Source organism: Centruroides sculpturatus, unplaced genomic scaffold (genome assembly GCF_000671375.1).
Source record: "Centruroides sculpturatus isolate CEXI.00-Female unplaced genomic scaffold, Cexi_2.0 scaffold454, whole genome shotgun sequence".
Classification (NCBI taxonomy): domain Eukaryota; kingdom Metazoa; phylum Arthropoda; class Arachnida; order Scorpiones; family Buthidae; genus Centruroides; species Centruroides sculpturatus.
Window position 1 is genome coordinate 364,456 of NW_019384681.1, and position 15,704 is coordinate 380,159.

Genomic DNA, 15,704 nt, shown 5'->3' on the forward strand with positions numbered 1-15,704 from the left:
AATTGGATTTGGCCAGTAACATTTATATTTTTTAACTTGAACTTAATTAAATCAGATTATCTTCAGGCTGTGATAAGAATGATTAAACTAATGAATTTGGTGTAAAGTTAGCCAGTTTGGTTACCATCTTGCATTAATATTAATATTAAGAAATTAAAAATGATAATTAAATAATTTTTAAAAATTTTGATAGAAAAGATTGATTACTGAAGTGAAATAATTCTCCTTTCTATGCAGAATCATTTTCTAAATTATTTAATTTAATTCCTAATTATTTATATTAATATAAATGGTGGCCTAATTGTCTAATTAACTAATTTATTAATTTAATCATTCATATTAAAGATAAAAAATAATCTAGTTTAATTAAGTTTACATTGATTAAAATATGAACTCACTTAAGTTATAAAATATAAATATATATTTTTTATCAGCGTATTTTAAAAAAACTTGTTGTGATATATATGATGTAAAAACAATTAAAGTTAAATTAAAATCATTTAATTTCAAAATTTTGAGCTAAATTATGAAATTTGCTATTTTTATTAAAATATATACATTTGTAGATTTATTTTCTTTTTAATTACGATGGATTCTTTTCTCTTTCTTATATATATTTCTTTCTTTTATATGTACTGTGTTTATATATATATATATTTGTCTTTATGTCCATTGTATATATATTTTTAAAATCACTGTTAAAAGGAAATTTGACAATATTCAGTTTTTCTGTGTTAAAGATGTTTCTGTCTACTTTAACCAGGCTCTAAATAGAATTTAGAAAAGTAAAATATAAGCAATTCCTTTTTAGGATCTTCCTTGGAGTTCAGTATTCAGAAATGTAATGGCAACAAGAAATGCTCCAGAGGTAAACATGTTCAAAAGTTTACTTGACATTGTGTGCATGTAAAAATTCATTTTTCATCATAAAAATATGTATGATTTATTTTGCATGTTGGCCATATTTGTGTTAGTGGAATCCCACTTAAGCTATTTAGCAATTATTAAATCTAAAATTTAATTGGAAGTTGTTTTTAAAAATGTTTTATTATTCTTTATGTAAGTAATATTTTAAGTGTTTGTTGTTAATGCTTACTTTGATTTATTAATAACTTTTATTGTGGTTAAATATGATAGCAAATGAAATAAAAATTACTACTGTTTTTTATTTTGCTTTAAGTATGCTTGAATCAGATGAATTCAAATAAAGCAAACTCACCTATATTCTTAGATATTAAAACTTTTCAAATCTTATATAGCTTTTATTTCAGATACTATATTGTAAAATAAAAGTTAATTATGTAAACATCAATTATTAATTCAAAAGTTTTAATGTGGGCTAATTTATATTATATAAGAGGAATCAGTAAAGATAATCAGAATAAATTATTCCATATTTTCATCATAATAAAACTAAATGCTGCAATTTTAAAAACAATACATTATTTTAAAATCACATTTAAAAATTTATTCAACAAGTTCAAAAAGCAATGTAATAAATCACTAATTTTCTAAAACATAATGATTGAATGTATTAAAAAGGAAGGTAACAAAAATGTGACACTACAAAAAACAAGGCATCATCATAGCCTGTTGGATTATTTCATTTTATTTTTTATTTCTTTATTTTTATTCTTGATTGTATACTATTTTTATTGTGCTTTTATTTTTAGATTTATATTTTATTTCTATCATAATCAAAAATCATATTAGTTTTTAAAAAACTTAATTTAATATCATTTGAAAAATACAATTTCTGTATTAAAAACCTAAATAAACTAATAAACTAAATAAAAAACCTGATGAAGGCTTATTAATCAGGCTAAAAACATGTTTATTAAAAATTAATTGCTGATAAGTATATAAGGTGTTTTCAGTGTCTTCATATACTATGTGGCTGCAGCTTAGACTATTATTCAATTACCAGGGGGCATTACCATTTCAAAATATAAGTTCAAGTAGGAGTGTCTAATAATATCAATTAAAGCACGGAAGAACAATGTACAAAAAGCGAATATGAAGAGACATATATGCCTTTGGTGGTTTTGGAAAAAGTTGAAATAGCAAATGAATGTATCTGGAAAAGTTGTTAGATTAATTCATAATTGTAAGTTAAAATTAATAGATAACCCATTTTGTCACAACCCACACTTGTTTTCCAATTGACTTTTAAACATAGTTAACTCATGGATTATCCATATAAAATTATGGTATTTTGTTACATTCATAATAATAATTGAAACTCATAATATAGTTTCCTTCTATATTAAGTCTATATTTTTAACACATCAAATGTATAATCTTACATTTTTATTGCATACAACATAGTCAACATAGGCACTTTTCTGGCAATAGAGGAGGTGTCTGATGAATGTATTCAACTACACTCCCCTCCAAAAAATGAGCACAAAAGTGAAAATTTACACAAATAAGAAACTACTGCAGCAATTTACTTTATTAACGAAATGGTCGTTAGGCAACTTGAATGAAAAATACTTCCACTGTTCCTCCCGAACATCTTACTCTATAGTAGGTATGTGGACGACATCCTCATCATGTGGAAGACAATACCTGACATCTCAAATTTCATACAAACCATTAACGATAATCCCTACGGCCTAACGCTGGAAATGGAACAATCTAGCAATACTGAGGTCCATTTTTTGGATATAAACATTAAAGTAGAAGGATCCGCCATTGTCACGTCGGTATACCATAAACCTTATGCCGCCTCTATATACATACCGGTAGGTTCATCCGACCCATTCACCTACAAGGCTGCAGCATTTAATACTTTGATTAAAAGGGCCTTTTCCCACTCGTCTACCACGCAAGCCCTCAACACCGAATTGAATTATATCAAGAGGATAGCAGCCAAGCATGGTTACCATGGTCTAACACACCGTCTAATTGAGCGACATCAACGCTCACAATACGCACCCACTACGCGTACGAAGACCAACACTGACCAGGATGAACGTACACGCCTCCCAGTCACCTTTAACCCATATGTTAAAGCGATATACGCTGAGATCGCCGGAAAACAACAATTACAAATAGCCTATAGAAGATGCCCAACAATCTACGACATCCTCAGAAATGGAAAAGGCAGTCCAGTTCGTAGCAGGCTTCCTGGCGTGTACTCTATCCCGCTGAAAGATAACAGATGTAACGAGAGCCTTGTCTATATCGGCTCAACCAAGCGATCTTTAAATACCAGAGTGCAAGAGCATCAAGCAGACCTTCGGCATGGGCGGTACACCACGGCCCTAACCACCTTTGCATCTGATCCCGATATAGAACCGGAGTTCGACAAAGCTGACATCATCGACACTACGCCCCACCTGGAACAACTAAAATGGCAGGAAGCTATATCCATCTGTAAGGCTAACCACCGGACCACATGTATAAATCGGAAGGATGAGATTAATCTTTCTATAGCGTGACAGGCCCTCATAAACAATGATCTATAAATAGCAACATCAGCGCACGAATGCGCATGACCATCTTAATGATCGTTCGTTATGCGAGTTTCATATTTTTTGTTTAAACATCTGCGTTCTATTTTTAGATTCGGTTTTTTATTTAAATATCTACGTTCCATTTTTCGAAGTGTTTCGTCGGAATTTTTTTATTTTTTTTTCTCTTTACCTGAAGAAGAGCTATTTGGAAAGCTCGAAAATGTTTGTGGAAAGATTTTTTCACGCAAATTACACCGGTAACAGGTTCAGTATTTAGTATTTCATCCCCGGTGTCAGAGTGAAGTTTAATTTACTTAGCAATTTACTTTAAATTTTACATTAACTTTGAATAGGATTCTGTCTATTATTAGCATACAATAGAAAGAGTTTTGAATGTATGGTGAGACTTTCTAGAAAATTAACAAAAAATAGACAAAATGACAGGTTATACTTGTGAATGAGAATGTTTGTCTATAAAGAATATGACCTCCTCTTAAACTAATGAAGACTGCACAACCATGATTCATGATAACTGTCAGATAATCAATGAAGTTAAAAGGCAGAAATCCTCACTGTTGTATGATATCACATTGGAGCACTTGAGTACTGTTTGGAGGAGTTTGATGGGAAACTACAGCTCTTCTGAGACCATCCCATACATGCTCTATAAGATTCAGATATGGTGAATATGTTGGCCACTGCATTTGCTGGATTCTCTCTGCCATTAGGTAATTGTGTAAAATTTGTTCTTATGGCCAAATATTGTCCATAAGAACAAATTCAGAACTAATTATATCCACATACGATTGAACAATTAGGTCAAGGATTTCATCCAGATACCTTTTGTTCATCACAGTACCCATAGTGGAAAACACAGAGATCAGTACATCCATTTAAGGAAATCCTAGTCCATATAAGGATACCATCACCAGAAAAAGAATGCCACTTGAACAATGTTAATTGATTGATTCCAAGTACCAGTTTCTCTCCACACAAAAATTTGTTGGTCTGACTATAAAGCAAATCATGACTCATGCATGTTCTAATTGTCTATAGTCCAAGTGACATTGTTCCTGATGCCACTGTAAATGTGCTGCTCTATGCTTGGAGGACAATGAAACAGAAATGTTTTGCCTTCATGCATAAAAACCATGTGTATACAATCTGCTTCTTACAATAGTCACAGATTCAGACCTCTCTGTAGCTGCAACAAGGCTTGAACATAAAGCAAGTGTTGTTGCCTGTCTATTCCATCTGGCCAATAATGCTAAGTAGCTGTTACCAGATGTTGTAACTCGAGTGACCTAAGCCTAGCCTTCTGCTTACTGTTCTGGTGATTTGGAATTGGGTCCACAGGGTTGAAATCACCAAATCGCAGACTCTGAAGAATTGAGCAGCTTCTCCAATAGATTGACTGGATTTTAACCTATCCATGGCTTGCCGTTTTTGACATCACCGAAATGTTTTTTTTTTGGGACATAACAAACAAACTGATTATTTTGGTATTTCACTGTCACATTCATAACTGAAGTATCAAAGCACAGAATGAAACAATTGTTTTTACCTATAGATTGATTTGTGTATTTCAAACAAAGCCAATGTGTATTTTATTCATGTTCAATGTTTGCATATCTCACTCAAAGTATACAACAAATTCCATTCAGTAAAACTCAAACATTTGCTATTTATCTGAGAATTCTCATGTTGTGCTTATGTTTTGGAGGTTAGTGTATGTTAACTAGTCAGCTTTAGGTCCAACCATAAATTCTACAATTTATAGAAGCTTTTAAAGTATTCCATTGGTAATGTATTGGAATTCTTCAAAATCATGGAACAACCATAGAACATTTGATGATGTAAGTTTGAAAATCAAAATTATTGATCACTATTGGTTCTGAAGATTATCATAGCAAAGCTCAACAAGCCTTGCTACAATAGTCTACATTGCTGGAAAAGTGTCTAGGTTAACTTTGGTTTACATTTTGAGTTAAGTTTCAGCTTTTGGAAATAGAATTGTATTTTTATTGTATTCTATAATAACATTGTTTTTGCATTTTTTAGTAATATTTCTGCAAATTACTATTTAGATTCCTTTTTGTATTTATTCCTTTATTTTACTTTATCAAATTTTTCTCAAATGTAAAATAAGATAAGGCAAATGTTATGTATCTACAGATTAAATAATAAAAGACAAAACTCTGCAGTTATCTTTTTTCTTATTGATTGAAATACAGATTAAATAATTTGCAGTTTTAAAATACTATACTTTTCCAAATAGTCAGTTCTTCATAATTTATAATTTTAAGTAATATGAATATTGGTCAAAACCATATGAAAAAGTATATAGAAAAAACATTACACTCTCACTCTTCAGAAATTAATAAATTAAAAACTAAAGTTTTTCTGTTTTCTTTATTAGTCATTCTTAGATTGTGGAATTCCTATAGATCATTAAAGGAACATATTGAATACATGCACTAAAAAATTTCAATACAGATGAAATAAATGGATAACAGTAAAAAAATTCTTAACACCAAAATCAAGAATTAATAATAATTTCTGATGTTGGATTTAGGAACTTCAGTTAGGGTCCAGCATGTCATGTAACATACCTAAGGTATGCTATGATAGGAAAATTAACTGTGAATGATTCTCTAATTATTCACAGTTATACGAGGGATACACAGCATTTCTACAACACAGTTCAAAATTGAGGAAATCCCCTGTACAATGGTTTCCATTTTCACTTCTTTTATTGTTTCATTAATAATGTTTTCAGTTCTATTATTTACTAGGATTTTAGATTTTTGTTACATTTTTAAAAAATATATTTAAAAAAAAAAATACAATAAGGCTAATGTTGTAAGATAAAAAAAAAATTTAAGATGATGACAGATTTTTTTAATGTAAACAGTTTAATTTATCACTAGGATTTTGTCCACTAAGGTCTCAATAGTAAATGGTTAATAAATAAATTGAGATCATCCTGTAATCTCAATTACACTATTTTAGTGTTAATATTAATTAAGAATTATGGTTTGTTGGTTTTAAAATCCGGTTTTGAGAATCTTTTTTTTTTTTTGAAGAAGAAGAAGAAGAAGAAATTTAGATTTAAAACGAAAATTTATTTTTATTTCCATCTTATTTTATCAAAGTCTTAATTTAAACAGAAAAAACTTCTGTATAAATACATTAACATTTTGACACAAAATCATCTCTGGCATAAAATGGGAATATTGTTAAATATTAAGTTTCATAAAACTATCTACAAAAACAAAAATATCTCCCTACATCTAAAAAGCATCCAATTCTTTCTACAATATGGAGAAATCTNAATTATTTGATTAAAAACATTAACATTTTGACACAAAATCATCTCTGGCATAAAATGGGAATATTGTTAAATATTAAGTTTCATAAAACTATCTACAAAAACAAAAATATCTCCCTACATCTAAAAAGCATCCAATTCTTTCTACAATATGGAGAAATCTTGCAACAATGGAAAAATGATAGAAAGATTTGTGCACTTAAAAAAATGTGTTGTTGTTTCATCTTTGAATGATATCAGTGCTTCTCAAACATGGAATGAAGCAGCGTATTGTAAATTGTAGAGCTCCTTAAAGTTTTAGACCAATTCATTTAGCAGATGTTGCAAATCTTGTCATTCTATTTATTATCTTGTCATCCTATTTATTAACAAGTAAAGGCATATTTGAATTTCTGTTATGTGAATTGAAAAATTTGAAAACAGAAATTAGTTTTAAGTTGTTATATGTTGTAGAGGTATGAATTCAAGAGAGAAGACAAACAGGATTAGTAACATTTCTCTTTTATTTACAAAATCCATAGAATGTTTGGACAAAGTCTTCTAGCATATTTTTTCCACTAGCTGAAAAATCTGATATCATTAAGTTATTTGGACAAATATTATTGAAATTATACCTAAATTATTCTATAGAAGAGACTGTGATGATGAAAAAGTGGCAAAGAAGAAAATCAAGCCATAACTTTAAAAAATGCTATGGAAAAATCAATACATAAATATCTTCAAGAACCTGAGAAGTGACTTCATTCAGCCCTAAGACACTAAAAAAGGAGTTTTTAGTATTAGAGGGTACAAACAGAAGAATAAAAAATTTAGATTTATTATTTAATGCTTTAAAGACAATTAAACTTAGCTCAGTAGCAAGTGAGAGTTTTTTCTATTTCTGGCAATTTTGTCTGCAAAAAAAGGGCATGATTGAGCAATAGATACATAGACATTCTTTGCTTTCTAAAATGTTATTTTATTAGGAAGAACAAGAAATAAAATAATATTTTGTAGGCATTCATTGTTATGTTTTTCTTTATGGTTTTCTATGGAGTAAATTTTATAGTTTAATGTGATTAAAAAAAAAAAGAAGGTGTTAGATTGTTTTGTTTTGTGTAGATGTTGGTCAATTTTATTTTATTATATTTTTGAAATTTTATAAATATTAAATAGATTAAAAAGTTTTAAAATAAGTTGTAAATATCCCTTATCTCCACTTTTGGGGGTTTGAAAATTTGAAAACTGGTTTTTTAAAAGTTGGTTTTTGTATAAATCATATTAAAAATATTATACTTTTAACTTTTGGAATGTAACCTTATGTTTTGCACTAGTTCTTTGTTTTGTATAGCATGAATTTGCATAACATGGCTCTTTTTTTAGAACATAACTATTGTGTTATATGAGGAATACCTGTAGTTGACACAAAATTATGGTTTCACTCTGTGAATACAGTAGACACCAAATTATCATACTGGTAAAGTGTGTTATGGACAAATGCAAACTTGAAACAGAGACCCTATATGTTTTTTGAAATGTAAAATGTTTTCATGCAAAACTTTATAAAAAGTTAAGTTACTCTTACGTTATTTCATCGAAATTTGCAAAATTCTATGAGTATTCTGGAGATAAAAGTAAGTTTTCTTAACAGAAACTGTATCAGTCCGGTTTTTACATTGCAGTAAGCAAGTAATAAACAGAACTGACAGCCAACAGTGAGGTATATTTTCCAGCTCTCTTCCCCTACTCAGTTTATCTGGAGGACTACAGACCACTTTGACGATGTAGCCTGAAAAGTCCCCCTTGCTACAGGCCAGCTAAACAGACAAATGCAAATGCACTATTGCTTTCAGGCCATATTGGATACCTGGATTCAATGGATTGAACTAAACAGCGTGTGGCCAAAGATGTCCTTTTACTGTTACTCTATTACACAGTACTAACCCCCTTGCAATTTTTTTTTTTTTTTTTTTTTTTTTGTGAAAAGAAAATCCATCCTAAACTGTGTCAAACGTAAGACATTTTATAACAAGGTCTTCAAATGGGACAGTAAGCTGGGAAACGAGAGTTGTGGTGTGGAAATTTACCCACTTGAAGGTTCATATTGTCTCCAATAGGATTTCAGCCATTGTTAGAAGAATGAGAGGCAAGTGCTCTATCTAATATGCGATGTTTCTGAGAAAGGGAAGTTTTCATTTTTTGTTATCTGCAGTAACCAAGTACAGGTAACCCCGTATAACACGGTGGTTACGTTCCAAAAAATTGCCATGTTATGCGAATCCGTGTTATATGAAACAAAAAACTAGTACGAAAAGGAGGGTTAGGTTCCAAAAATTAAAAAACATGCTATTATATTTTCATAATTAAGATAAATATCTTTATTAAAATTTTCTTAAGTGATACATATTAATATAAATTAAACAATGTTTTCTTTGTCATCACTAAAAGCACTATTAACCGAGAATGTTTTCTTTTTGGCAAGTTATCCTTATTCTCTGAGCATTTTTCTGCATTATCTTCAGATCCATGCTCTACCTTTTGCAAAAAGTATGTAATTTTAGATTGCTTGCTTCTAGTTAAAAGATCTTTATAAATTTCCTTATATAGTGCTAAGCACTTATGAAGAACAAAGCAAGTATGGAATAAGAGAAAAACATGTGGCAACATCAGAAGCAGAAGTGGCGAGATCTGGCAACATTGAAACAAGTTTCGAGAAGGACCATGTGTATCGACAGAAGTGAGAAAAGAAAATTTACATACTTATGCACTAAAAGTTCACGAAAATAATGATTTTCGTGAACTATTAGTACTTAAGTATGTAAAAATGTATTACATTTCCTGTTGTACGAGGGTTTTACCCAATTCGCGAACTATGTCAGAGTGAATCCGTGCTATAACAGTATCGTGTTATATGGGGATGGTCCCAATTCTCGAACCGTGTTAGAGTGAATCCGTGCTATAGAAGTGCCGCGTTATACGGGGGTTACCTGTATAAGTACAATTGTACTCTGATTATTTGAGAGTTAGTTTTCTCATCATAGCACATCTTGGATATGTTTCATGGCATGGCCATATGTGCCTCATGATTTTTGATAAGAGAAACTTTTAATTCATTATAAGGTTGATAGTTTTTAAGTAATGAAGTGTTCTTTTTCCCAGAAATAATAGGGGAAATTGAATTGCAGAAGAATCCCATTTTAACAGATTGCTTGGACTGCTAAAAATCAATCATCATTTTAAGAATCCTTTATATTGTGAACAACAGATTTCTTATATAGTGATAAAAATATCCATTATTCAAAATATTTATTTTATAACCACTCCATATAAGAAATACCAGTACATGAAATAATTTCAAGTACTAGTATTGCTAATAGTCTCTTGTGATCTCTAGTCTTTATCCTATAGAAACATTTATGTTTGTAACGTATGTGTATATTATGCCATACATGTGTTCAACAAAGCTGACAGAAACTATATGCTGTGAGCACAAAGAGACAAATTATATATGCTCATTAGTATTTTGCTTAACTTCTTTATCTTGGTTTCTTTTGATGCCTCTTTTTTGTGTATTGATTGCAACAATGGCTTGATATTAGCAATGTCATGTACATTACAGCCTGTTCTTGTATGTTGAAACTCATCAGGAAGGTCTTCATGACTTGGAAGTACTCAATGACTTTGCTAAATTTCAACACTACATTTGGAACAGTGTCAGAATGTTCACTAGGTGGAGCCTCCTCAATCCTATCAGTCCACTGACTCTCTTTGTACAATTCTTCAATTGTACATATCCCAGATGTAACATCATTAAACTCTACAAATTTCCAGAAACACCCAAATTTTAACTAAATATTGAAAGAACATGAAGTTTACAATAGATTTGGAGTAGAGAAAATCTATTATTCTGATTAATTGATTTGCTAAAAGGAGGTTAAAATTAGATTGATTTGGTGAGAACTGGAAAAAAATCCATTATTCTGCAATCTGTTAAAATGAGATTCTATATACATTGTTTTGGATTTAATATATAATCATTTAAAAAGTTTTTAATTTATCAATATTTTTATTGTTAAATTTTAATTTTATATAACATTTTCTCAATATATGACTGGTCAAAACACCTTAATTTTCTAGGAATTATCACATCCACAGATGTCATAATCATTAGCCAATCAACAACTTTATTTTACCTATATGCATTTCAGAAATTACAATATTTCCATCTTCAATGGGTTTTCTTTCATATAAACTAAACAAGGCACAAACACTTTTCTGATATTAACATTGTAAAAACATGTAAACAGATAATAAATATCTTTTTTACTCACCATGTTCAATCACCAGGAACAAACTATTCTCCACAGCAGAGACATTAATTATATTTTTAATTGCGAAGGGATTGTCACCTGTGGACATTTTAGACTGTTTTACATAATTTGGCAGAGGCATAGCCTCTAAAGAAAGGTTGTCTTTGCTGTGGAGAATAGTTTGTTCCTGGTGATTGGACATAGTGAGTAAAAAAGATGATATTTATTATCTGTTTACATGTTTTTACAATGTTAATACCACCAGCCCTATTTTACAAAGACTTTTCTGATATACTTACATTTTCAACGCTCTGACTGTTTAACTACTTTCATATTAAAATATTAAAATGATGTGATGCAGAATGAATGAAAGTAATAATAGGAAGGACTGGGTATAATAAAATATTATTAACAAGGAAACACAGATGAAAATGATTTTAATATGAAAGTAGTTAAATGGTTGCAACATTGAAATTGTAAGTGTATTGAAAAAGTGTTTGTGCCTTGTTTAGCATGTATGGAAGAAAACCCACTGAGGACAGAAATATTGTAATTTCTGAAATGCATCTGGGTAAAATAAAGTTGATTGGCTAATGATTATAGCATATGTGGCTTTGATAATTTCTAGAAAGGTAAGGAATTTTGACCAGTCATATATTAAGATTAAAGAAACAAAATTGAAGCAGGGTATAAATTATATAACATTTTGACAGTTACAAGATTTAAGTGGAATATCTATGTTTTATAGTTAATAATTATTATAGTTATTTAAGTAAACTTTTAATATTTAATTCATTTAATCATCATCATATTGGAGGGAAAAAATTGTTTTCTAATCACAAGTTTATTTTGAAGTAAATTGCTTTATATAACCAAATGTCAAATATTGTATGATTTTTGCAAAGATAAGTTTTTTTTCTGTTTTTATGAAAGAATCCTTTTGTGTGCTACCTGAACTTAAAAAAATTTTTTTAATTACATAAAATTGCTTTTAATAATTGATTGTACAGTACATATTCTTAAATGAGTGCAATGTTTATATGCTTTGATATAGGATTTCAGGGATTATATTAATATGATACTATCATATGTATTGTCATTGGTTTAATATTCAATCTGTCACCTCTAAGCCTTTAGATTTCCAGTACAGTTTGAGTATAATAGATGAACGAATGCTTTCAATTTTTTGTCCAGAATCTGCTTCAGATTCACTATCATTCCAAATGTGAAATGTCAAGAATTTCGAACATTTTTGTATAAAAATTGCTTTAACCAGTAATGAATTGATAATGAAGATTTAAATGAACGTACCCCAAGACTGTATTTTAATGCTGTGGGAGAACTATGAGGGAATAAAATATAATTATTGATGCATATGGTCTTCAGGCTATTATACTGTGTGTTTCGCACCTCCACAGACCAGGGGGTGTCCAACAAGATCCCTAATCCCTAATGCAAAACACACAGTCAAAGAATATAACAAGAACCTACATTTCCCATATAAGGAAATAGCACAAAAGAAGGGCATGAAAATAGCTTACATGAGGACACAAACAATTTACTCCCTATTGAGGAATGTTAAAGATATACCTGATAGTTTGAGGGCACCAGGAGTGTATAATGTCCTGTTTAGGGACCATAGGTTCCAGAGAAATTTGGCATATATCGGTTCGACCAAGTGGTCTATACAAAAAAAAGGATTAAGGATAAATATGACATCGCGAAAAAAGATACACCATTACCCCGGCAACATACACCATCAACCCCAATGTAATGGCCAACTTGGACAACACCAGCATCATAAAGAAATCTTTTCAGATAGACCACATCAGGGCCTTAGAAACACTAAAAATTTACATGGCAAGCAAATCTGGGGATTTATAAACTACAAGGAAAGTAATGCGATATCGTATGCATGGTGATATGTCTGTGAAGACCATATTCATCAATAAATACATTTCATTCCTTCATAGCAGCGGAGTAGCGTGGGTGTCAGCCACCCAGGGCGGAGGAAAAATTCGCCATCCCATTATTTAGGTATCTCAATTTAAAAGACTAAATTTCAGTTTCGTATCAGAAAAAGTAATGAAAATTTACTTGCCAGTGTAGCCACCTGTTTAAAATAGCTCCATTGGATATTGGAGGTGCATATGAATACAAATGAATTGTACAAGCTAAAAAAAAAAAAGGTCGACAGGTTGCGCACTGCATCCCCGAGTGAAATTAATAGTTCAGCCGCATGGTGAGTCAATTCCCGGACTATTCCATGCTCATTTCAATCAATCTGAATTGCAGGCGGGTCGTAAATATGGGATAAAATGGTTCAAACTTTTACAAGATATTATTATTATTTATTGTGAAATTTTGCCGCCCGCGGTGGGCCGCCCCCACTGTGCTGTGCCACTGCTTCATAGTTCTCCCACAGTATTAAAATACAGTCTTGGTGTACATTTATTTAAATCTTTATTATCAATTCATTACTGGTTAAAGCAATTTTTATTCAAAAATGTTCGAAATTCTTGACATTTCACATTTGGAATGATAGTGAACCTGAAGCAGATTCTGGACAAAGAATCAAAAACATTTTTTCATCTATTATACTTGAACTGTACCAGAAATCTAAAGACTTAGAGGTGGCACTTACAATATTGTCAAAAATTAATAGTATCAGCAAACTATTTCAAGCAAAAACAATTATTCTTGAGTCGGCTTTTAATTTAGTCAATAAAATTAAAACTGAAATCCAAAATTTAACACATTTTTAGACCACACAAAAATGATAGAACAAAACTTGAATATTTCAGAAGACATCTCTGAAAAAATAATTCAAAAAAGAAAAATATTAAGCAAATACACCTACAACTGCTGTAAATGATCGAGCTATATTTTGGATAAATGATTTGTATACAGTTGTAGGTGTATTTGCTTAAGATATCGGGTTTTTAATTGATGTGAAAAAGATTATTTTCCAAACTAGGAGATGATGAAGTTTTACAAAGTCTCGTAGAGAAATTTAGATGTTATTTTTTCAAGTGCAGAGCATTCTTTTAGAAAATTAAAATTAATAAAGAATTATTTTGTCAAGAACTCTTAAATGCACCTGCTATATTAAGCATTAAAAAGGACATTGCAAAAATTGTAATTTTTCTGAAATAATTAATGACATAGAAAAAAGAATCACATATTTAAATAAATACTATTATGCAATATATGTTTATTTTGAATCCTTTTATTTTTACCTTTGAAAGATATTTTAAAGCCCTGAAAGGCTTTTTGCACCCAGCCTCTTTATAGAGAAGGCCAGCCATGGTTATGAATAGTTATATCAATATATCTTTTTACATTCACACCATCAAATCAGTATAATGCCTAATCTGTTATGAGAAATTATCTGATCAATAGGATCAGTAGCATACTAAGGATTTAATTTTGGGGGAGCCAAGTTGAACAGATAAAAAAAAAAAAAAAAGGTTTCTTGCAAATTGAATAAACTTCCCACCTTGTATGACCACTAATTCATAAGTACTATGGAAATAAAATATATGACACAATAAAAATAAAAATAAATGAATTTTGATTAAGAAAATATTTTTGGAAAATTTTCTAGTATTGTTTTCCTTTTTTCTTTAAAGGGTGCCAGGGTCTCTTGGTCCCCCTGATTGCACCACTGAATAGAATTGTTCTGTAGTAATTTTATTATAGATTTTTTTGGTTTGTTCCATAAAATTTTTGAAAAAAGCATGAATAATTTTTGAGAAAACATATTGTGTTTTATGGACATGTTTTTTTTTTTATTTATATTTGTTTATAAGATCAGTTAGCATTGTTATATTATCTCACTAGTCTGCATCTATCATCAACATTATATCTATTAAAATGTGATATTTAAATTAATGTAGTTATGTTGGTAAATTGTTCTTAATGATTTGCAAATATGAATTTGTCTGTCTCTCTTTACAGAAATTAGGAATTTGATCTTCATTGATAAAATTCATGTTACTGAAGTTTATGATAATATTTTTTACATAGTTTTTATTTACAGCAGAACCCATTTATTTGGATTTCTGGTTTATCCGGATTATACAATATAATTCTTATCTCAGAAGTATGGAAGATAGAACATGGAAAACTTGTAAATGCGAAAAAATTGAAGAACTGGGTACATTCTTGTCTGAGTGTAATGTTGCAGCTTGTAAGAATAGACTTGTTTTCTATGAATCGGTATATGATGATCATTGTTATGCAGTCCATGAAAGTGTTCTTGGAGTTTACTTGTTGAATCTTTTAAGATTTTCATTTAGAAAAAATTTTTACTTCCCTGTTGAATAAAAATAAAAATGTTGCACTTCTCACAGCAGTCAACGTGTTAGTAACTTTATCATTTGCAATCTTGAGAATTGTCATACATAAATAACTCAGTTTATATGCATTTCATTTTAAATTTCTAATTTCTTCTCCATTGTAACAATCACTTTATCTCTTTTAAATGCCATTTTTACAAAGTTTACTTTACAAAAGATTGAAGTTGACTGAAACTCAGGGAAACAATAGTAACTTTGGATGTTGAGTGAATATTAACAAGTTTGCTGCAGATTATCCAGATTTTTGATCATCTGGATCATG

At 30.0% G+C, this 15,704-nt stretch overlaps 1 protein-coding gene across 1 annotated transcript in view; it reads left to right on the forward strand.

Moving 5' to 3' along the window:
* LOC111626975 (cytoplasmic polyadenylation element-binding protein 4-like) overlaps nt 1–15,704 on the forward strand; it is a 134,373-nt gene that overhangs the window by 50,097 nt on the left and 68,572 nt on the right. The window contains exon 3 of the mRNA XM_023370518.1: nt 812–868. Coding sequence (XP_023226286.1) covers nt 812–868 — 57 coding nt within the window. The remainder of the gene's footprint in view (nt 1–811; nt 869–15,704) is intronic.